The 17,307-nt window shown below is 42.7% G+C and overlaps 1 protein-coding gene across 6 annotated transcripts in view; it reads right to left on the reverse strand.

Moving 5' to 3' along the window:
* The window catches only part of UNC13B (unc-13 homolog B), a 222,614-nt gene that overhangs the window by 130,639 nt on the left and 74,668 nt on the right, over positions 1 to 17,307 (reverse strand). For 3 of the 6 annotated variants that reach the window (XM_071802612.1, XM_071802611.1, XM_071802610.1), the window contains exons 1-3: positions 10,972 to 17,216; positions 9,024 to 9,350; positions 7,049 to 7,139 (exon numbers count right to left, since the gene is read on the reverse strand). In XM_071802612.1, coding sequence (XP_071658713.1) covers positions 7,049 to 7,139; positions 9,024 to 9,350; positions 10,972 to 17,114 — 6,561 coding nt within the window. In that variant the 5' untranslated portion in view covers positions 17,115 to 17,216. Of the gene's footprint in view, positions 1 to 7,048; positions 7,140 to 9,023; positions 9,351 to 10,971; positions 17,217 to 17,307 lie in introns of those variants that run through there. The other 3 variants (XM_065860354.2, XM_065860353.2, XM_065860351.2) reach the window with 1 other exon arrangement.

Below are 17,307 nucleotides of genomic sequence, written 5' to 3' on the forward strand. Positions count from 1 at the left end.
ACTCAGATGCAATCCAGGGAAGTAAGATTATGACAAGGGGAGAAAGTAGAACATCATCGCTACTTTTATACTTAAATGTTTTTGAAATAGATATTGTTGTGCAATCCTTAAAGGATCTGAAAAGAAGCATCCTGGCTTGTGTCAGGAATAGTGTGGCCAGCAGGACCAGGGCAGTGATCATCCCCCTGTGCTCAGCACTGGTGAGGTTGCACCTAGAATTCTGTGTTCAGTGTTGGGTCCCTCACTACAAGAAAGACATTGAGGTGCTGGAGAGAGTTCAGAGAAGGGAATGGTGCTGGTGAGGGGTCTGGAGCACAAGTGCAATGAGGAACAGCTGAGGGAACTGGGGCTGTTCAGCCTGGAGAAAAGGAGGCTGAGGGGAGACCTTATCACTGTCTGCAACTACTTGAAAGGAGGTTGTAACATGGAGGGTGTTTGTCTCTTCTCCCAAGTAACAAGTGATAGGAAGAGAGGAAATGGCCTCAGATTGTGTCAGGGGAGGTTCAGATTGGATGTTATGAAAAATTTCTTCACAGAAAGGGTTGTCAGGCATTGGAACAGCCTGCCCACAGAAGCAGTGGAGTCACCATCCCTGGAGGTGTTTAAAAGACATGTAGATGAGGTTCTTAGGGACATGTTTTCAAGGTGGACTTGGCTGTGTTAGGTTAACAGTTGAACTCACTGATCCAAAAGGTCTTTTCCAACCAAAATGATTCTATATGCATTTTATAGATCAGGTAGGCAGAAAGCATTTGACTGCCATTGTGAGCGCACCTGCCTGACAACAGACAGTCTGCACTACAGCCGGCAGTGACACATCACACCTTACCTGCACAGACCTGCTCTCCTCTGGTGTACAACAGTGATTCCATGAGCATAAGGGTATTCTACGGATCTCTGTGACGTTTCACAGAATCACAGAATGTCAGGGATTGCAAGGGACCTCAAAAGCTCATCCAGTCCAACCCACCCGCCGGAGCAGGAACACCCAGATGAGGTTACACAGGAAGGTGTCCAGGCGGGTTTGAATGTCTGCAGAGAAGGAGACTCCACAACCTCCCTGGGCAGCCTGGGCCAGGCTCTGGCACCGTCACTGAGAAGAAGTTTCTCCTCAAATTTAAGTGGAACCTCCTGTGTTCCAGTTTGTACCCATTACCCCTTGTCCTATCATTGGTTGTCACCGAGAAGAGCCTGGCTCCATCCTCCTGACACTCACCCTTTATATATTTACAAATATTAATGAGGTCACTCCTCAGTTTCCTCTGATTGATTAGCAATGCCAGTATTTTGGCTAAAGATAACCTTAAAAAACATAACAGGTAGCAAAGAAGGAAGACAAACGGAGAGGTAGTTTTTCTGCACAAAGAGAAGTTTCTAGTAACTCTCTGTTAGCGTTGCAGTGCTTCAGTTTGCTTCTTTGCCACTGTGTGGGAGGCTTTGAAAATGCGGAGCTTACTCATCTTCATGGGACTGATAAAAAGACACCTAGGCAACAAAGCTTAAGGGAAACAAAATGCCAGAAGTAAACTATTGCATGGACGGCACAGTTCATGAGAGGTGGAAAGGGACAGTTTCCAATCTTTTGGTGACTGGCTCACAAGATTGAGCCAGTCTGGGCTGGTTTTACCCATCAGAGGGCCTGGATTCACATGTGGGGCATAGGGGCAGGCAGATAACTAACAGCTGAACTAGCCATCAAAACTGGCACCAGTTAGTGCCTTGCTGGTCTCCTCACTAGCAGTGGCAGTACAGAAAGCACTCTTCAGGTCACTCCACAGCTACAAAATAAGGGCAGACTGGTGGTTTGCACCGAATCTTCCTTTCTCAAAATAACAATAAGGCTTCACACTCCAAGATCACCAATACAGCACTCTGCCTGGTTCAGGGCTTTTAAAATTGAGACCCTGATGGTTCTAAGTACTTTCAGGTGCTTGATCAGAAGTGCGGACCGTAAAGCCATGTGCTATGGAAAAATAAGACTGAAGATATGACTAGGTACCTGTAAAATTAGAGATCAGTCATTTAGTTCTCCCCACTGTAGGTGCTTATCATATTCCATAAAAACAATGCCATGAACTACATCTGCAATCTCAGTGTGATCTAGCTACACAGCAGTCAAAAGAACAGACTATTGGCATTTAACAAGGAAAGACAAAGAGTAAAATCAATAATTGGTATAAAATGGCACGCAGAAGAAGAAAAAACAAAGAGGAAATGCTGTTCCAATGACTTTGGTTTTGAAGTGAAGAGTAATTGATGCATTCAGTCTCCTAACATAGAAGAGGAAAATCATGCATCAGACTTTCTCCCCTGTAAACAAATTCAATGTAAGTGGATAAAATCCCAGACCCCACGCCCTCTTGTAATACTTAAATATACTTGAAAGAACTGGCAAGAGAGGCAATTTGATGATTTGACTGAATTTTTGCTCTTCTCCAGTCTGCCAACTCTTCCGTGTTACACAAAACTCAGACTGAAATCTGTGCAATTTTAAAAGTCATGCAGCCACGTCCCTAGCTGAAGGCTATTTCAGCTAAAGAGGGCTGTGAGCTGAAGATGCAATAGCTATGTGTTTGTTCTTCTGGAAAAGAAGCTCCCACAGAGGGACTGCAGCACACAAGCTATCAATTAATTCCTCTTTGTAGACAGAGTTCTCAGTGTGAAGGTGAGAATTATTGAGTCATTCCTCTCAGGACTGAAAACCCTAGTTTGATTCTGGTATAATTAAGGTTCCTCTTCACAAACACAAGGAGAACAAGCAAAACAGCAGAAGTGAAGGAAAAAAGTGCACGCTACCACAAAGCTTTTTTAACATGCACAGTTACAAATTTCTTTGCCATTTTTTAACTGTCAAGTCTTAATTAAAATACTACATTTCTCTGACTCATGGTGCTGTAGGATGCATGTATATTATTCACATGAATATTAATCTCTTCCCAGGTAGGAGGCTGAATTGCTCAGGGGATTTATAATCACATCACATATGGAAACTTCTTGGGTGTATTTTTTTTTCTCCTTTCTCTCTTTCAAATTTCAGCCCAATCATTAACAATTAAGAGTCATAAGAAACGTTTCAGTAGTCTATGTGAGAGGAATCCAGCAGTGTGGATCTGTGAGCTGGAACTCCACACACATCTATGAAATTATGTTGGACATTGAATAAGGAGAACAAGGAAGAGAGCTGGAGGCACCGCTTTGAACATTAAGGACATAAGCAGCTCTCTAAATGCTGGACCATAAGAGAAGGATAGTCTTCTTGAAAGCTTCTAGGTAATGACAGAAGGTAGGAAGATGTTAATAGTGTGATCAGGGAAATGAGACATGACCTTTTCTAACCACCAACAGAATCACTAGTTAGATCATCATCACAGGTATCAGTCTGCCTGATACCTTAGAAGGAATTGTACAAGCTAGAAAAACACTATGGGATTCAAGAGCACAAATTACTAAAAAAAAAAATAAATCAGAAATTCAGTGGCTAGCACTCATGAGAAACAGGCTTAAAGGACCAGAGACTTCAGGAACCTGCTAACAGTTCATGAAACAGCATTAAAAGACAAAGCTATCCCGGTGACAGAAGGAAGGAAAAGATATACAGTGAGAGACCTGTCAAAAGGCTTGAACCTCCAACTACAGCTGTCCTCTTGAGGAAGATCTTAACGACAAGCATGGTTGCACAGCGAAGAAATCAACAGGCCAAGAGCAAAATTAAAAACCTATCAGAGAAAACATATAAAAAAAATACACGGCTGATGTTCATGGAAGACAAAGCTATCATCAGGTGGCATGAGAAAGGCTGGAACATTTGATGTTTTAATTCACAGAATCACAGAATCGACTGGGTTGGAAAAGACATTAGAGATCATCAAGTCCAACCCTTGGTCCAACTCCAATCCATTTACTAGATCATGGCACTAAGTGCCATGTCCAATCTCAGTTTAAAAACCTCCAGGGACGGCGAGTCCAGCACCTCCCTGGGCAGCCATTCCAATGCCTGACCACTCTCTCTGCAAAGAATTGCTTTCTAATATCCAGCCTGAATTTCCCCTGGCAGAGTTTAAGCCCATGCCCCCTTGTCCTGTTGCTGACTGCCTGGGAGAAGAGACCAATCCCCACCTGGCTAGAACTGCCCTTCAGGTACTTATAGAGAGTGATGAGCTCACCCTAAGCCTCCTCTTCTCCAGACTAAACAAGCCCAGCTCCCTCAGCCTCTTCCCATAGGTCTTGTGCTCAAGTCCCTTCACCAGTTGCTCTTCCCTGGACCCGCTCCAGCACTTCAATATCTTTCCTGAATTCCTTCAGGTCTTCACTGACAGGGACAGCTGCAGTCAGGCAGCGCACGGAATTAATATTGTTTGTTTAAAAAAGGGAAAATAAGACATTTAGCAAGCTATAAAAACAGGCTGTGGTGAACGAAAACAAATTTGAAAGCAATCAGATAAGGCAGTTATTTCTAAGTCAGCTGATAAATCTTCATCCTCAGGTACCAGGCTGCAACACCGGCAATCACAAAGTGCTAAGAACTTGAAAAAAGAATCTGCCTGAAGATCTGAGAAGAGCAAAGCAAGCATTTACGCTTAAAACAAACAGGAAGACTCAAATAATTATGAAAGTGCTAACTTGACTTTTTTCACCCCCTCTTGGGAACTGAAGACTGGAACAAATGATCGAATTATTTGCAAATCTTCTAGAACATAAAAAGGAGAGAAATAACAGCAAGCATGGTTTCATCAGGAGTAGAAGTTCTCTGACAAGGTAAATTAGTCTTAGAATAAAAGAAGAACAGTAGAAATTTTATATCCTGAGGTGAGGATGAAACTGCTAAAGTAGATGCATACACACTGGAAAAAGTTATACTCAGGGTAGCCAAACCCAAAGAATGCATCGAGCTGGGTCCCTCAGGCAGTTCTGGTCACACACAGCCTGGCAGCTTGGGTACAACACCACTTTTCACACACAATTTCAACGATTTGTAGGCATAACAGGTTAGGAACAGATAGACAGCAATGTGCTTGAGGAGTGAAAAAAAAACAATTCAGTAAGAACAAGTGCAAAACCATATTCAGTCCTAATCCAACACAAACACAGGCTGCAACTGACAAAGCACTGCTTCAGAAGAAACCTCAGCTCTGGAAAGGATAAGAGGCTAACTACACATCAGTGTTAGCCTGCAATAAAAAGGCACCATCACAGCAGGATTCCTGATACCTTGGGATATCAGGATCACAGCCTGGAGAACAAAGTCTTCACTGCTCTATAGTGCATATGAGCAGGCTCTCAGGTGGGTTTCTACATTCAGTTGTGGACACTGCGCTTCAGGAAAAACAAAGGAAGGGAGTGGGGAAAAAAAAAAAAAAAAGAAAAATCTGATTAAAGAGTGCCTAAAACAAAACCTCATGAGAAAAGGCTGAAAGAAAAATGGTCATATTGTGAACATGAGAAGAGTGAATGGGGCTTTGTCCTCTTTGTCCTCTCTTTGCAGCAACCCTTCCCTGTTCCAGAGAGGGAGGGAATTAGTTCTGCTCCTTTACTCCTTGTCCTAATAATGAGAAACGGGTTTATATAGCCAAAGAGAGATCTAGAGCAGAGGTTGGGAAAAGCCTTCGGACAGTAAAGACAGCTCAGCCCTGGAGCAGGTCCCCAGCAGACTCCATTTTTCATTTTAAGGGGATTTTGGATCAACAGTTGATAGAAGCGATCAAGGCAAAGCAAATGGTGATATTTTACTATCATAACTAAACCAGTGCTTCTGTAACAGTCATCTCAAAAAAGCATGTCTTCCTTCCAGCTCAGCAGAAACACAAAGGTGGATGCTGAACCACCGCATGGACCCTCTACTCTCTGAGAAAAAAGAGAGACATCCAGGGAGTGGCATCACCGAATCTCTTGTCCCTTCCCATATGTTTGTGCACTTGTTTTCCATAAGGCACAGAGCTAAAATGTTTTGCTTGCATGCTCTACAAAACCACAACAGAAGTTGCTTTTCGTATTAGATACTGACGGCATTCTTGAATTTCGCTTTCCGTGTCATACGAACAGTTCTGACCCAAGTCCGTTCTGTTCAGAAGTGAAGTAACGCAGTAATTGTTCGATGGGAAAGAATTTATAATTTAGCTAAGTCAAGGTGAAAACTGTTTCTGCTATGGCATTTCAGATGGTGACATGAGGAAAAAAAAAAGTAAAAGGAAAGAAACAGTTTTCCTAAAAATTTACAACAGATCCAGGAAAGAAAGAAGAGTCCTGCTACTGACAGATGCATACATACTTTTAAATAATTTCTTATAAAAGCAAAACAAGAGAACTATAGACGAAAGTCGTATTTCTAAATGAAATATATTAACTCTGCACTTTGGGTAGTAAGCAATAGTTTATAATCTATAGAATATGAACACCATATGTTATCTTTCTGTAGGCATACAGATGGATGAAAGCATAAGACTTTAAAAATAAAAATACCACAACTTTTGAGTCTTAATCGCTGTTTTCTAAAACAACAGTGTTTATACTGTTGAAGAAAATGTCATAACCTTTTCCTTTTGACTTCCCAAATCAAGTTTATTTATTTTTAAATCTTATTTTCATGATATGGAAATACCAATACTTACTATACACCCACTTTCAATTAGTACATATAAAAATATTTGATGTAAAGTTTCCCGAGGAACACTTCACATGACAAATAATACATGTAACTCCTACTGAGGTAACAAGATATCCTCAAGTTGCCTTGAGAAAAAGTCTTCATTTCCAACAGTTTAACACAAACAATTTGCTCTTAGACATTATTATTACTGCTTACAAATTCAGAGCTAATATCTCTGCTTCTGCATATTTTCTGATATTCATGTCTAGTTCCATACAATGATGTTCAAAATATTTTGTAGAATTAGACAGCTCTAAGACCATCACAACGCATTCGACCAAATTTTTGTCTGTAAAACATCGAAACTGTAAGTGGTGTCTTACAAGGAAGAAGAAATGAATCCTTCAACCACCGATGTAAAACCCAGGTAGCAGAGAGAAGGAGAGCAGCAACACTCCATCCTACCTCTTGAAGCCGCAGTCGAACTTTGCTGATGGCTCTAATCCAGTGGGCTCTTGCTGGAGGAAATGGTGGTGGCTCGTTGTCACCATGGCAGCTTAAAGAAACAGAAATCACTATATGAGGAGCACTCAGCAGCAGCATTGAAGATTTGGCATTACACAGTGGAATTGCAGCTTCATGTCTGGAAGTTGAAGTGACCAACAGGCTCCGGTCAACACAGCCCTGCACGTGTTCTGGGAAGTGAGAAGCTAAAGCAGAGGTTTCCGTATACATAGGAACCATCATGGAAACTTTTGAGCTGAAAAATGTAAGTCAGGATACAATCCAGTTCCGGGAGTAAGATGACATTGGTCAGAACATGAAGAAAGCAGCCCAAGATACCTGGCTCAAGGCAGATCAACACGTTGGTAGGATAACTGCAAGCACAAAGAGGCAGATGGAAGATCTTCCATCCTCGTGCCTCTTGCAGGTCATTTCTAACCACTGCCTCTTCCCGCTCACCCCTACTGCTACAAATTTACAGCCCCTTTTCAATGGAAACACTGGCAATAGGGCTCAGCTGTGATTTTCCCCATGCATTTGCCATTCTCACTCCACGCGATCCCACAGTTTTTCTAGAGGGCACGTGAATCTGGCAGCACTACTCCATCCCAGCGCCCCGCAGAACATTTTACACTCACGGTGTAAAACCTCGACACATTGTGCCTTTGGTTGTATTCCTTCTCTATTATGTTGCTGAGGTGTAAATCCCCAAAACAAACATCTTCCCTCTCCGCAAAGGACCCCACACTGCTGACAGTATAGAAAAAACATAGCCGAGAGCAACATGCATCCAGTGCTACACAGCTAACCCAGGTGCAGCTCTAAAGATCAATGCTCAGAGCTCAGTTTCATGCATACTCCATAGAGACAGGAAAGCACTGCCAGGGAGTGGAGAAAAAGGGAGCCAGTGATGCAGGAGTATCCAAGTAGGATGGCTAAATTAGCCTGAAATAGACTCTGTGGATAACCTTCCTTGTGAACAAATATAGGCCAGCCATTCTGGGACAAGACTCCTGCTGCTCTGTAAGGAAAAGAGGAAAGTGAGTCAGAGTTTAAAAACAGCTTAACACTTTTTCTAGTCTTGTTTTCCTTTTTTCATCTTTAGTTTAAGGGTTGCCTACACATGAACTGCTGTGGTTAATTCTCTCACAGCACAGTGACACCATCTGTACTCTCCAAAGGGTACAGACAGGCAGACATCTTTCCATGGATCTAACCAAACCGGATGAAAACAATCCCTCAAGCTTATGAAAGCATAACCGTATCCACACCAGAGGCTGCAATGACTTGGTTACCTCAGGGAAAAAGAAGTTACTCTCAAAGTTAAGTAGTGAAATTTGAAATGCCAGTAAAACCTGTACAAAGCCCAACACATTACTCCCCCAAATTTAGCTGAAATACTTTTGAAGACTGTTTTCCATGCTGCTGACAGCCTGGAAAGCCCAAGTGCAAGGACAAGAAAAGCTGCCACAGTGAGTCAGAGCAACATGCCTATTCATATTGTAATTCTACAACCTACAACTACACAAACACTAACTCTAATTGTGGTAGCCTACTACAGAAAGGAACTAGTGCAGCTCTAACCATGACTACGTTTAGTTCTTGGTTGCTCACACATGAGCCTTATCACACATGAGAAATGGAAGCAGCTATCTTCAGGCCAGACTACATTCATCAAACCAGACACAGAATATAGAAAAAGGGCCTTCAAAGCACTAGCAAGTGTTCCTCTTCATATACATACTGAACATAATTCAAACTTGGTTAATGTCTCATAAATAAGGGGTCCTGCACATAAAGACGTTTCACAGATCGGCAACACCAAGTTAGTTGTTAAGAGAAGGCTGCAAGAACAATACATATAATCTGCCCCCAAGAAATGGCAAAGAATTCTTTTTGGATTGGTTGAAAAGAACTCAGTAATAGTTTCACCTACCTCACTTGTGCCGCTGCATCAACATCCTTGGGCTTCTCAAGCTCCAGAGGTATCTCAGCAGCAGAATGGTCTGCGTGTTTCTGCTCTGTCTCACAGACCTTCTCCTCCTCTCCTTTGCCACGGGGCTCCTCTTGCTCCCTGAGCCATGCCTGGCCATCCTTCTGGTGGCTGCTCAAGCTGTGGTAGGAATGATTTGACCCTCTTTCCTGGTGATCATCTTCTTGCTCAGAGGCGTGGGCGCTTTCATGGGAATGGTCCAGCTCACTTAGGTGGGAGCTTCCCTGGCTGACATTACAAGAGGAGCCGTATCTACTACTGCCAGCAGGGCTATGAGAGAATAAGGAAGTCCATTAGAACAAAAAAAAGAAACAGTGGCCTGGAGAAACACAAAGCAATCTGCACATCTAACAAGCTGAGAGCAACGCTAAATATTATTGAAAAGACATGTTATGAAGCTGCATTTAACTATCATGCTGCCTGAATCAGATCTAGGCTTCCAAAGCTCAAAACTTTGGTAGGTAGTAGAAGCACTTCACTTGCAGCCTACCAGGACATAGAACACATATGCTGAAGGTCTTTCTTGCATCAACTGGCTACTTACTCACCTTACATCAGCCAGAAACTGCCAGTGAGGATATTCTAATGACCAGACAGAAATAAGAATGGAAACATGGCAATTCAGCGTGGAAGTGTTTCTGTATTCTGCAGTTTCACCGCAGCTAAGCTCTTTACAATGACCACTTAGGCTGACTGTTGTTAAGAAGTACCATTAACTTAATGTTATTTTTATATATATTATACATTTGTGATAAAATACATTGGAGTCAAGATCAAGGTTTTCAAGACTATCAACTTAAAACCTTTTACAAAAGTAGAGCCATTGTTCAAATGGAAGCCGCATGTCTCATTCCAATAGAGATATTTCAAGAATTAAATTTATATGAGAAATGAACATCACAGTGGTGAGATCTCTGCGATTCAAGACACAACTTCCAGGACTGAATTCCCAGGATCCTCACACAAAATACAGTGGATGGAAATTTCTCATGCAGTCAGGACAACTACTGTCGACAACTAAGCAGCACTAATGTTTCTCTGCCACACTTAGCACAATTTGAAGCCAGATAGGAAGTTTCAGAAGTGCAGCGTTACAACTGTGTTATCAGAGGCACAACTTTCACTTACACCACACTGATGTTTAAGTGCAGTGAGCCTCTGTTTTGATTTTTGAGGGCAATTGTAACACAACATGTGCACAGGACTGAATACAAACCCATGAAATACTGATAACTTCCCTTTAGTGGCTTTCCTAACTGCATGAAATAACCTTTGCACAGGTTTTAGGAAAAGCAAGTATTATAATAGAATACCTTCACTGGTGTCTCTGAAAACATTTTAAAACCTTCAGTAACGTGAAACGAACCTAATTAGTTCTATTATACATCAGCAGTTAAATTTCTCTCCAAAATTAAAAGCCTTTACCTTGCATTTTGAAAACAAAATGCTCATTCCTACCCATACATTCTGTCTACTCCTACTTTTTTCTTAGAAAATGCAACATCATTATCACTAAACAAGAAAGCTAAGTGAATGGTATGCAGCAGAATTAACACACAAAGAGTATAACTTCTGAAAGGCTAATGAAATTAGCATTAAAAGCATCTCATTTAGTGGGACACAGTATAAGAACATGGGAAATCCAATTACACTCAGAAGAAAGAGTGGAAAGAGGTGAGAAAATTGTCTAAAGGCTTGTGCATAACTAGTGGCTGCAGTTTGCCACATCCTCTGTGACAGCTATCAGTAATACTACAATCACTTGACAACAAACAGGGGGTGGGACTGAGCTACAAACATCAGACACCAAGGCCAATATCTACTGCTGCAGTACTGCATTATAAATGGTCAGAACCTTGAAACCATTTATTATGCCTCATTTGTAACTAGCCTTTTCTCATTGAGCTGTTCCACGCTATTCAGCTCTGCAGTCTGTGTCCCAGGATGAAGCGCTGCTCCATCAGGAGCAGAATCAAGCTCAGCTTCTTTCAGTTCAGGCTTGTCTGCTGCATGCTCTTCTGCATGATCTTCTTTCTGCAGTTCACCTGAAATCACGGTCTGTTGTTGATCTTCTGACTCTTTACCCAACTCCTCTCCCAGCTCTTTGTTGGATGTATGATCAACAGCGCTTGCACCAGATGGTTCTTCAGAAAGTTCATTGTGCACAGCACCAGGCTGCTTTGAAGACAAGTTTACTTCTATATTTGCATCAGTCGGTTGATCTGAGACTGCAGACTTTGAGTTTGCATCTGAACTGACTGTTCCTAACACCTTGTCATCTGGTTTTGACAAAGCCTGTGGTGGTACATGTGGTTCCTTTTTGGCAGAGGTCTCCCTGTTGTCTTTTTGCCAGGGAAAGGAGAAATCTAGCTTTTTGCCAAATACTGCTCCTTGGGCACTCTCTGGCTTACTCACCTTTTCTTCACTACCTCCTTCAAATAAAGTTGAAGAAAGCTTCTTAAAGCTGGACATGAGGCCCTGATCTGCCCCAGCTTTATTAACAGAAGGTGGTTGCTGAGAGAAGAATGACCCAAATGGCTTTCCACTATCAGCAGATGACATAAAGCTGAATTTTGGCAAACTGGGCATGTTTGGTATTTCAAAGACTGTTTTACTGCTGTTTGCATCTGAGGGAATGTTAGGAGGTTTATCCTGTTTCTTCAGGTCACATTTGGAAGCAATCCCTTCTGCAGGCATCTCATCAATCACTAAGTGTTTCTCCTGTTCAACAGTTTGCTGTTCTACCTCACTTGACTTCTCTTCATTCAGCTGCAGCAGATGAACATGGGGCTCATCAGCTGGAGCCGTGGGTTCTCTAACATTGCTACTGACCATGTCCTGTTCATCAATACTAGCATTGGCCTGACCCCCTGTAACAGCAGGCTCTGATTCAAGCATAGCACTCTCCTGCAACTGGGAAAGGTTTGCATCTGCCTCATCACTCGGGGCTTCCTTTTGTAGCTCAGGCCCATCAGTAGAGCCAGTAGGAAGGATGACAACATCTGCCTTGTCTGTAGAAGCAGCTTGTCCCTCTGTCACACATGGAGACCCTACATCTAGTTGGTGTGTATTTACATCACCCTGGCCAGTGGCCTCAGCCTGCACCGTGTCAACTGCATTACTGAAACCAGACTGGCACGGCTTTGTGTCCACCATCTCTGAGGGTTGTGCATCATTACCCAACCGCAGAACCTCGAGGGCCTGATTTTCACTAGAGACTGCTGTTTCTGAAGCGATACTCAAGGGTTCTTCTTTACAGGTTTCAGAGTTCCTATTTTCCTCAGTTTCTATTTTCATAGGAGACTCTTCTACGGAGTTCTTTTCTGCTGAAACAGGTACTATATCTGCCTTCAGAGAGCTTGTGATGTCTCTTTTAGACTCGCTGGCTGCAGCGGTATTTTCTGCCTCCCTAGAGTCTTTTGCTGGAACAGACTCAGTGACATCTTTCACCCTAATGCTTTGGGGTTTAGGGGTGGATTTTGGAGGCATCTCTTTTGGAGGTTCTTTTGGGCCTTTGAAGATGCCAAAGAGATCACTTGTGAAAGCTGGGGCTGGGCCACTGGGGAGGGATGAGAAACCAAAGAAAGAAGAGCTTTTCTTCTGTGCAGGAGGAGGTGCAGTAGCTTGAGGCTGGGAGAAGAAACCAGATAATGTTTTGGGCGGTTTCATTTTTGTCATGAAACTTGAAAACATTTCAACTGAAGAATCCAGCACCGATTTATCACTCTCAGATTCCTTAGGTTTGTTTTGCAAATTAGACACCTCTGGCATTTTAGAGGGAGCGTGCAGCTCTTGTGCCTGTTGTAACCTGTCACCAGGAGTTTGCTCAGGTAATTTACGTTCTGGTAACTCAGGTTGTACACATACTTCTTCAGACATTGCTTCATTTTTTATGTCACTCACAATATTTAAGTCACTTAGACCCTGGGAATCCATTTTATCACCCAAAGCCATGCTATCATCTTTCTTTTCGGAAGGTTGTTCTTTTGAAGAACAAGGCTCTTCTTTATCAGTAGGAAATGGAACACTGTCCATTTTCCCTGTGCTATCCAAAGCATCATCTTCTGCCCCTAAGGAAAGAGTCTGTTGGCCCCAAGAACCCTCCTGCACACTGGGAGTCTGAAGGCAAGGATCAGCAGCAGACAAACTGGCTCCTGCAACATCATCGGCCTGTGGAGGCTTCTCTAAGTCATTCTCTTTAGCTACCTCAGCAACGCTTCCTACTTGTTCCTCTGCCAGCATTTCTGATTTATTTTCTGGGATTGTGAGGTTATTCAACATCTGTTTGCCAGTCACTGCTGCAATAATATCATCAACTTCTTTTTTATTGTCTGCATCTTGTTGCCTGGCAGAACTGCTAATTTTGACACCAGAGTCAGTAGAAATATTTTGTTTCACATATGGCTTAGAGTTCACTGGTTTAGCTGGTTTTGTATTGTTCTCCTGTCCTGGAGCAGTTTGTGGCTTTTCATCCAAAAATGATGTCAAATTGAAGAAGCTGAAGCTAGTACTTCTTTGAGGTACGCTCTTCTCGGCAGCTGGGCCGCTGGAGAAAAATGAGGGCAGATGAAACAGCCCCTCTGTTTCTTGCTGCTTCCCACCCACAGGAGCAGCGGCAGGTGCTGCAGGCTTTGGTTCGTCTGACCCCGTGAAGAAGGAGAATAAGCTCTTACTGGCCGGTTGTGCTGGCTGGGATTTTGAAGCAGTGATACCAGAAAAGCTGAATGGCAAACCAAAACCTGACTCTTTAGGTGCCTGGTCTGGCTTTGGCTTTGCCTGATGAACTGTGCCTCCTGAACGATTTCCTCCTTGTTGCTTTGGTGCAGCCATGGGTACGCTGCTTTGCTGCACAGCTGACGGACTCGGTTGGCTTGTTTGGGGGCCTACACCTATTGGCTTCTGTGAAACACTTGTAGGATGCACTTTCTTACTCTCAGGAGACTCCTCAGCTTTACCTCTTAGTTGTTCCTTTTGTACCCCAGGGCTAGAAGAGACAGGCCTGTCCATTCCTTCTGTTCGCACCCCTTCCTTGGCGGTGGAGGACAGACATGGCATACTGGCACTCTGGAGACTCCCCGACTTCTCAGTTTGTTGTCTCGACTCGGTCACAGTTCTGCTATTGGTTTTTGGCAGAGTCGTAGTACTTCGGGTTGGCTGAGAAGACACAGCCTCCACTTTGAAGATATCTCCAAGGGATCCAAATAACGATGAGATGCTGGAGGTTTCCTTACGTTCTGGCTGTGTCACCTTTTCTGGTTTATCACTTTGACTTTTCTGCAAATCCGGTGATGGCTGTGGCGCTTTGCTTACTTGGGTTTTAAAGAAATCAAAAAATCCAGAAGCTTGGGTTTTGTTGGCAGTTGAGCCTGCAGGAGAATCTTCTCCAAGACTGAACAATTTCAGAGCACTTTTAAATAGTGTCTCCTCAGGCTCAGTGGCTGGGTGGCTCTGATTTGGCTGTGACTGCTTTGGTTCACTAATACTTGCAGGCCCTTCAAAATGCTTGGATGGTGGTGTTGCTTTAACAGGTCTGTCTTCTCGCTTGGGTCTGCCATCTGGAGTTTCGCTCAGTTGAGAAGGAGATTTTCTTAGTCCTGTTTTTTTAGCACGGATGTTTTCATTCTGATTTAATTCTGGCTTTTCATTTCTAGCAGACTCCAAATTAAGTTCTGATGAAGTATTTCTTCTCAGTTCTGACATAACAGGAAACTTTTGCCCTGTTCGTGCCTCATCTGATTTTCTATTTGGTCCAAGAGAGAAAACATCAGTTCTGTTTTCAGATGACTTTGACTGCACGTCTGTTCTCTTCAAGGCAGAATCTTCAGATGTCTCAGGGTCAGGACCTGAAGACTTTCCAATTAGTCCACCCAAAGCAGAAAATAAAGAGCTAACTTTGTTCACTGGTGTTTTCTTATCCTCCTCGGTCTTTTTTGCTTCTGCTACTTTTTCAGTAGATGCCACAGTTTCTTCAGCCTTAGGAGGAGATTGAAACAGATGGAAACCAAAGAATCCTGATGACCCACTCCCAGTAGTTGTCACGGGGACAGCCTTATCCTCTTCCTTGGTGTGGACTTCTTTACTCAGTGATTTACTGAAAGCTGCTCTGGAATGTGTTCTGAGATCAAGGGTTAGCGGAGACTCCTCTGAATAATTCAGGGTTTCCTTCTCAGGTCTAAAATCTACTTTGAGTTTTTGAAGTTTATAACCTGAGAAATCTAACGGCTCCTCTCTCTGATAATAAATAGACTCTTCAAACATTTGTGAAAAAGTCTCCAAATTCATGTTCATTAGCTGATCGCTCCTCTGCAAAGCTACTGACAAATCCAGAGGTTTATTTGTTGTATAATCCTCTAAAGACTCTTCCTCAGCAAACCAAAACAGCTCATCTTCACTGCCAAGAGGGACTTTAAAACCACAAACAGCAATTGTGTTGTCTTCTAGCACAGCTCTTGGGATGGAATCCATCTGAAAATTATAATCCCAGCAGTCTGGGTAGGAATATGTTTCAGGAGCACACACGTAGACATACTGTCCAGAGGGATCGGTGAGCAGCGAATACACATACTGGCTGTCACTGTACATGTAGTATCCACAATCACCATCTTCTGACGGCCACCATACACCCTGCTCAAGCATCATTAGCCACTCCTGATACTCCTGGCTATAGGATGAGTACACAAAGCTCTCATCCATACTTAAAGTCTCTTGGTCAATTAGAGTCCACATAGTTCCTTCACAGCCAGAGGAGTAGCTTAAATCCATGGGCAGCTCTTCTAATGAGTAACTGCCATCTCTTTCAAACGGTGGAAACTTACTATAACTTTCATTGAGAGAATTAGCAGTCCATGCATCATTTTCTTCTGAACAAACATCTGGAAACATTAACTGGTCAAATGACTCACATGACATCACACTTAAATCCAAACTCTGCCCATCGAAATTGGCATTAGTCTGCCAATCCATCACATTCGCATTTCCATCCTTTTTAGAGAGATTCACTACCATATCATTTTCAGGCCAGTCCAAGAACTGAGGGGGAAGAACAGCGTTCTGGTTTAACACGTAGTAAACTGGTACTGCTATTTCCTGAGGGGCAGCCAGTTCCTCCACTTCATATTCCCATTCAAAGCTGGAATGGCTTCTTGTTTCCTGATAAGCTGTATACTTCTCCGTAAGGTTATAGCTTTTATTAGTTAGATTGAGAAATTCATTTGATCCTTTGTTTAGAAGGGTTGGAAAAACTCTAGATTCAGCATTCTGGTAAGGGATATGCCTACTATTTATAGGCTTTCCAGATAAGTCCTGTACCTTGTCTTGAAGATTCAGAGCATCAGGATGCCCACAATAGGAAACATGGGGCTCAGCTATTTTATTTACTTTTGCACTGGACAGGTGGTCAGTAGTTTTGGAAGATTCCATTGTTTTCACATTATCCAATTTCTCCTTTGGTTTAGGCAGGAGATTTTTCAAGAAGCTGGAAGATTCCTGCTTTTCTCCAGTGCTGCTTTGAGTGTCTGAAGCCATTTCTGAGTTGCTGGGTTTTGCCTCCGAGCTAGAACCCTCACCTCTATCAAACAGCTTCATGAAGCCTAGAGAGCTGGTTTTCACTTTCTCCTGCTTACTTTCAGACAAGTTTTCATCCGAAGCAAATTTAAATAAGCCAGAAAATAATCCAGGAGAAGTGCTTTTCTGGCCATCACGCTCGCTTTTAGCAGTCAGGTCTTGATTATTTGCTATGTTTTCATTAGAAGAAATGCGAAGAATTCCAGAAAGAAAACCTGGCATGTGCTTCTTCTGCAAATCATCTGCACCTGCAGCGTCTGGCCCTCTGGCTGAAGAGATGGCTTCAACTGAGCTGTTATTCAAGTCTGGTGCATTTAGTCCTTCTCTTGACAATCCTCCTTTTGCATTTCTGGGTTCTTCCTGAGCACCCTTAGTTCTCTGCTGCTCTCCTGCAGCCCTAAATGCAGCAGAGTCACTCTCCTTGTGTATTTTTATGTTTACTTGGGCACTAGATGGGTTTTCTATATTCATGTTTTTTGTTTGTACAAGTTCTACCTTATCATCTGATAAATTTGGAACAGAGCTAGATTTTAATGTAGTGGCATTTTCTGAATTACTGTTCCTGTCTTTAAGCAAAGAAGTGCCACTAGAACTCTGATTAATTCTTTGGTCCTGTGAAGGTGCTAGATTTTCTGCAGAAGAAAATTTAAATAATGAAGGAATA

Source organism: Patagioenas fasciata, chromosome Z, assembly GCF_037038585.1.
Source record: "Patagioenas fasciata isolate bPatFas1 chromosome Z, bPatFas1.hap1, whole genome shotgun sequence".
Lineage (NCBI taxonomy): Eukaryota > Metazoa > Chordata > Aves > Columbiformes > Columbidae > Patagioenas > Patagioenas fasciata.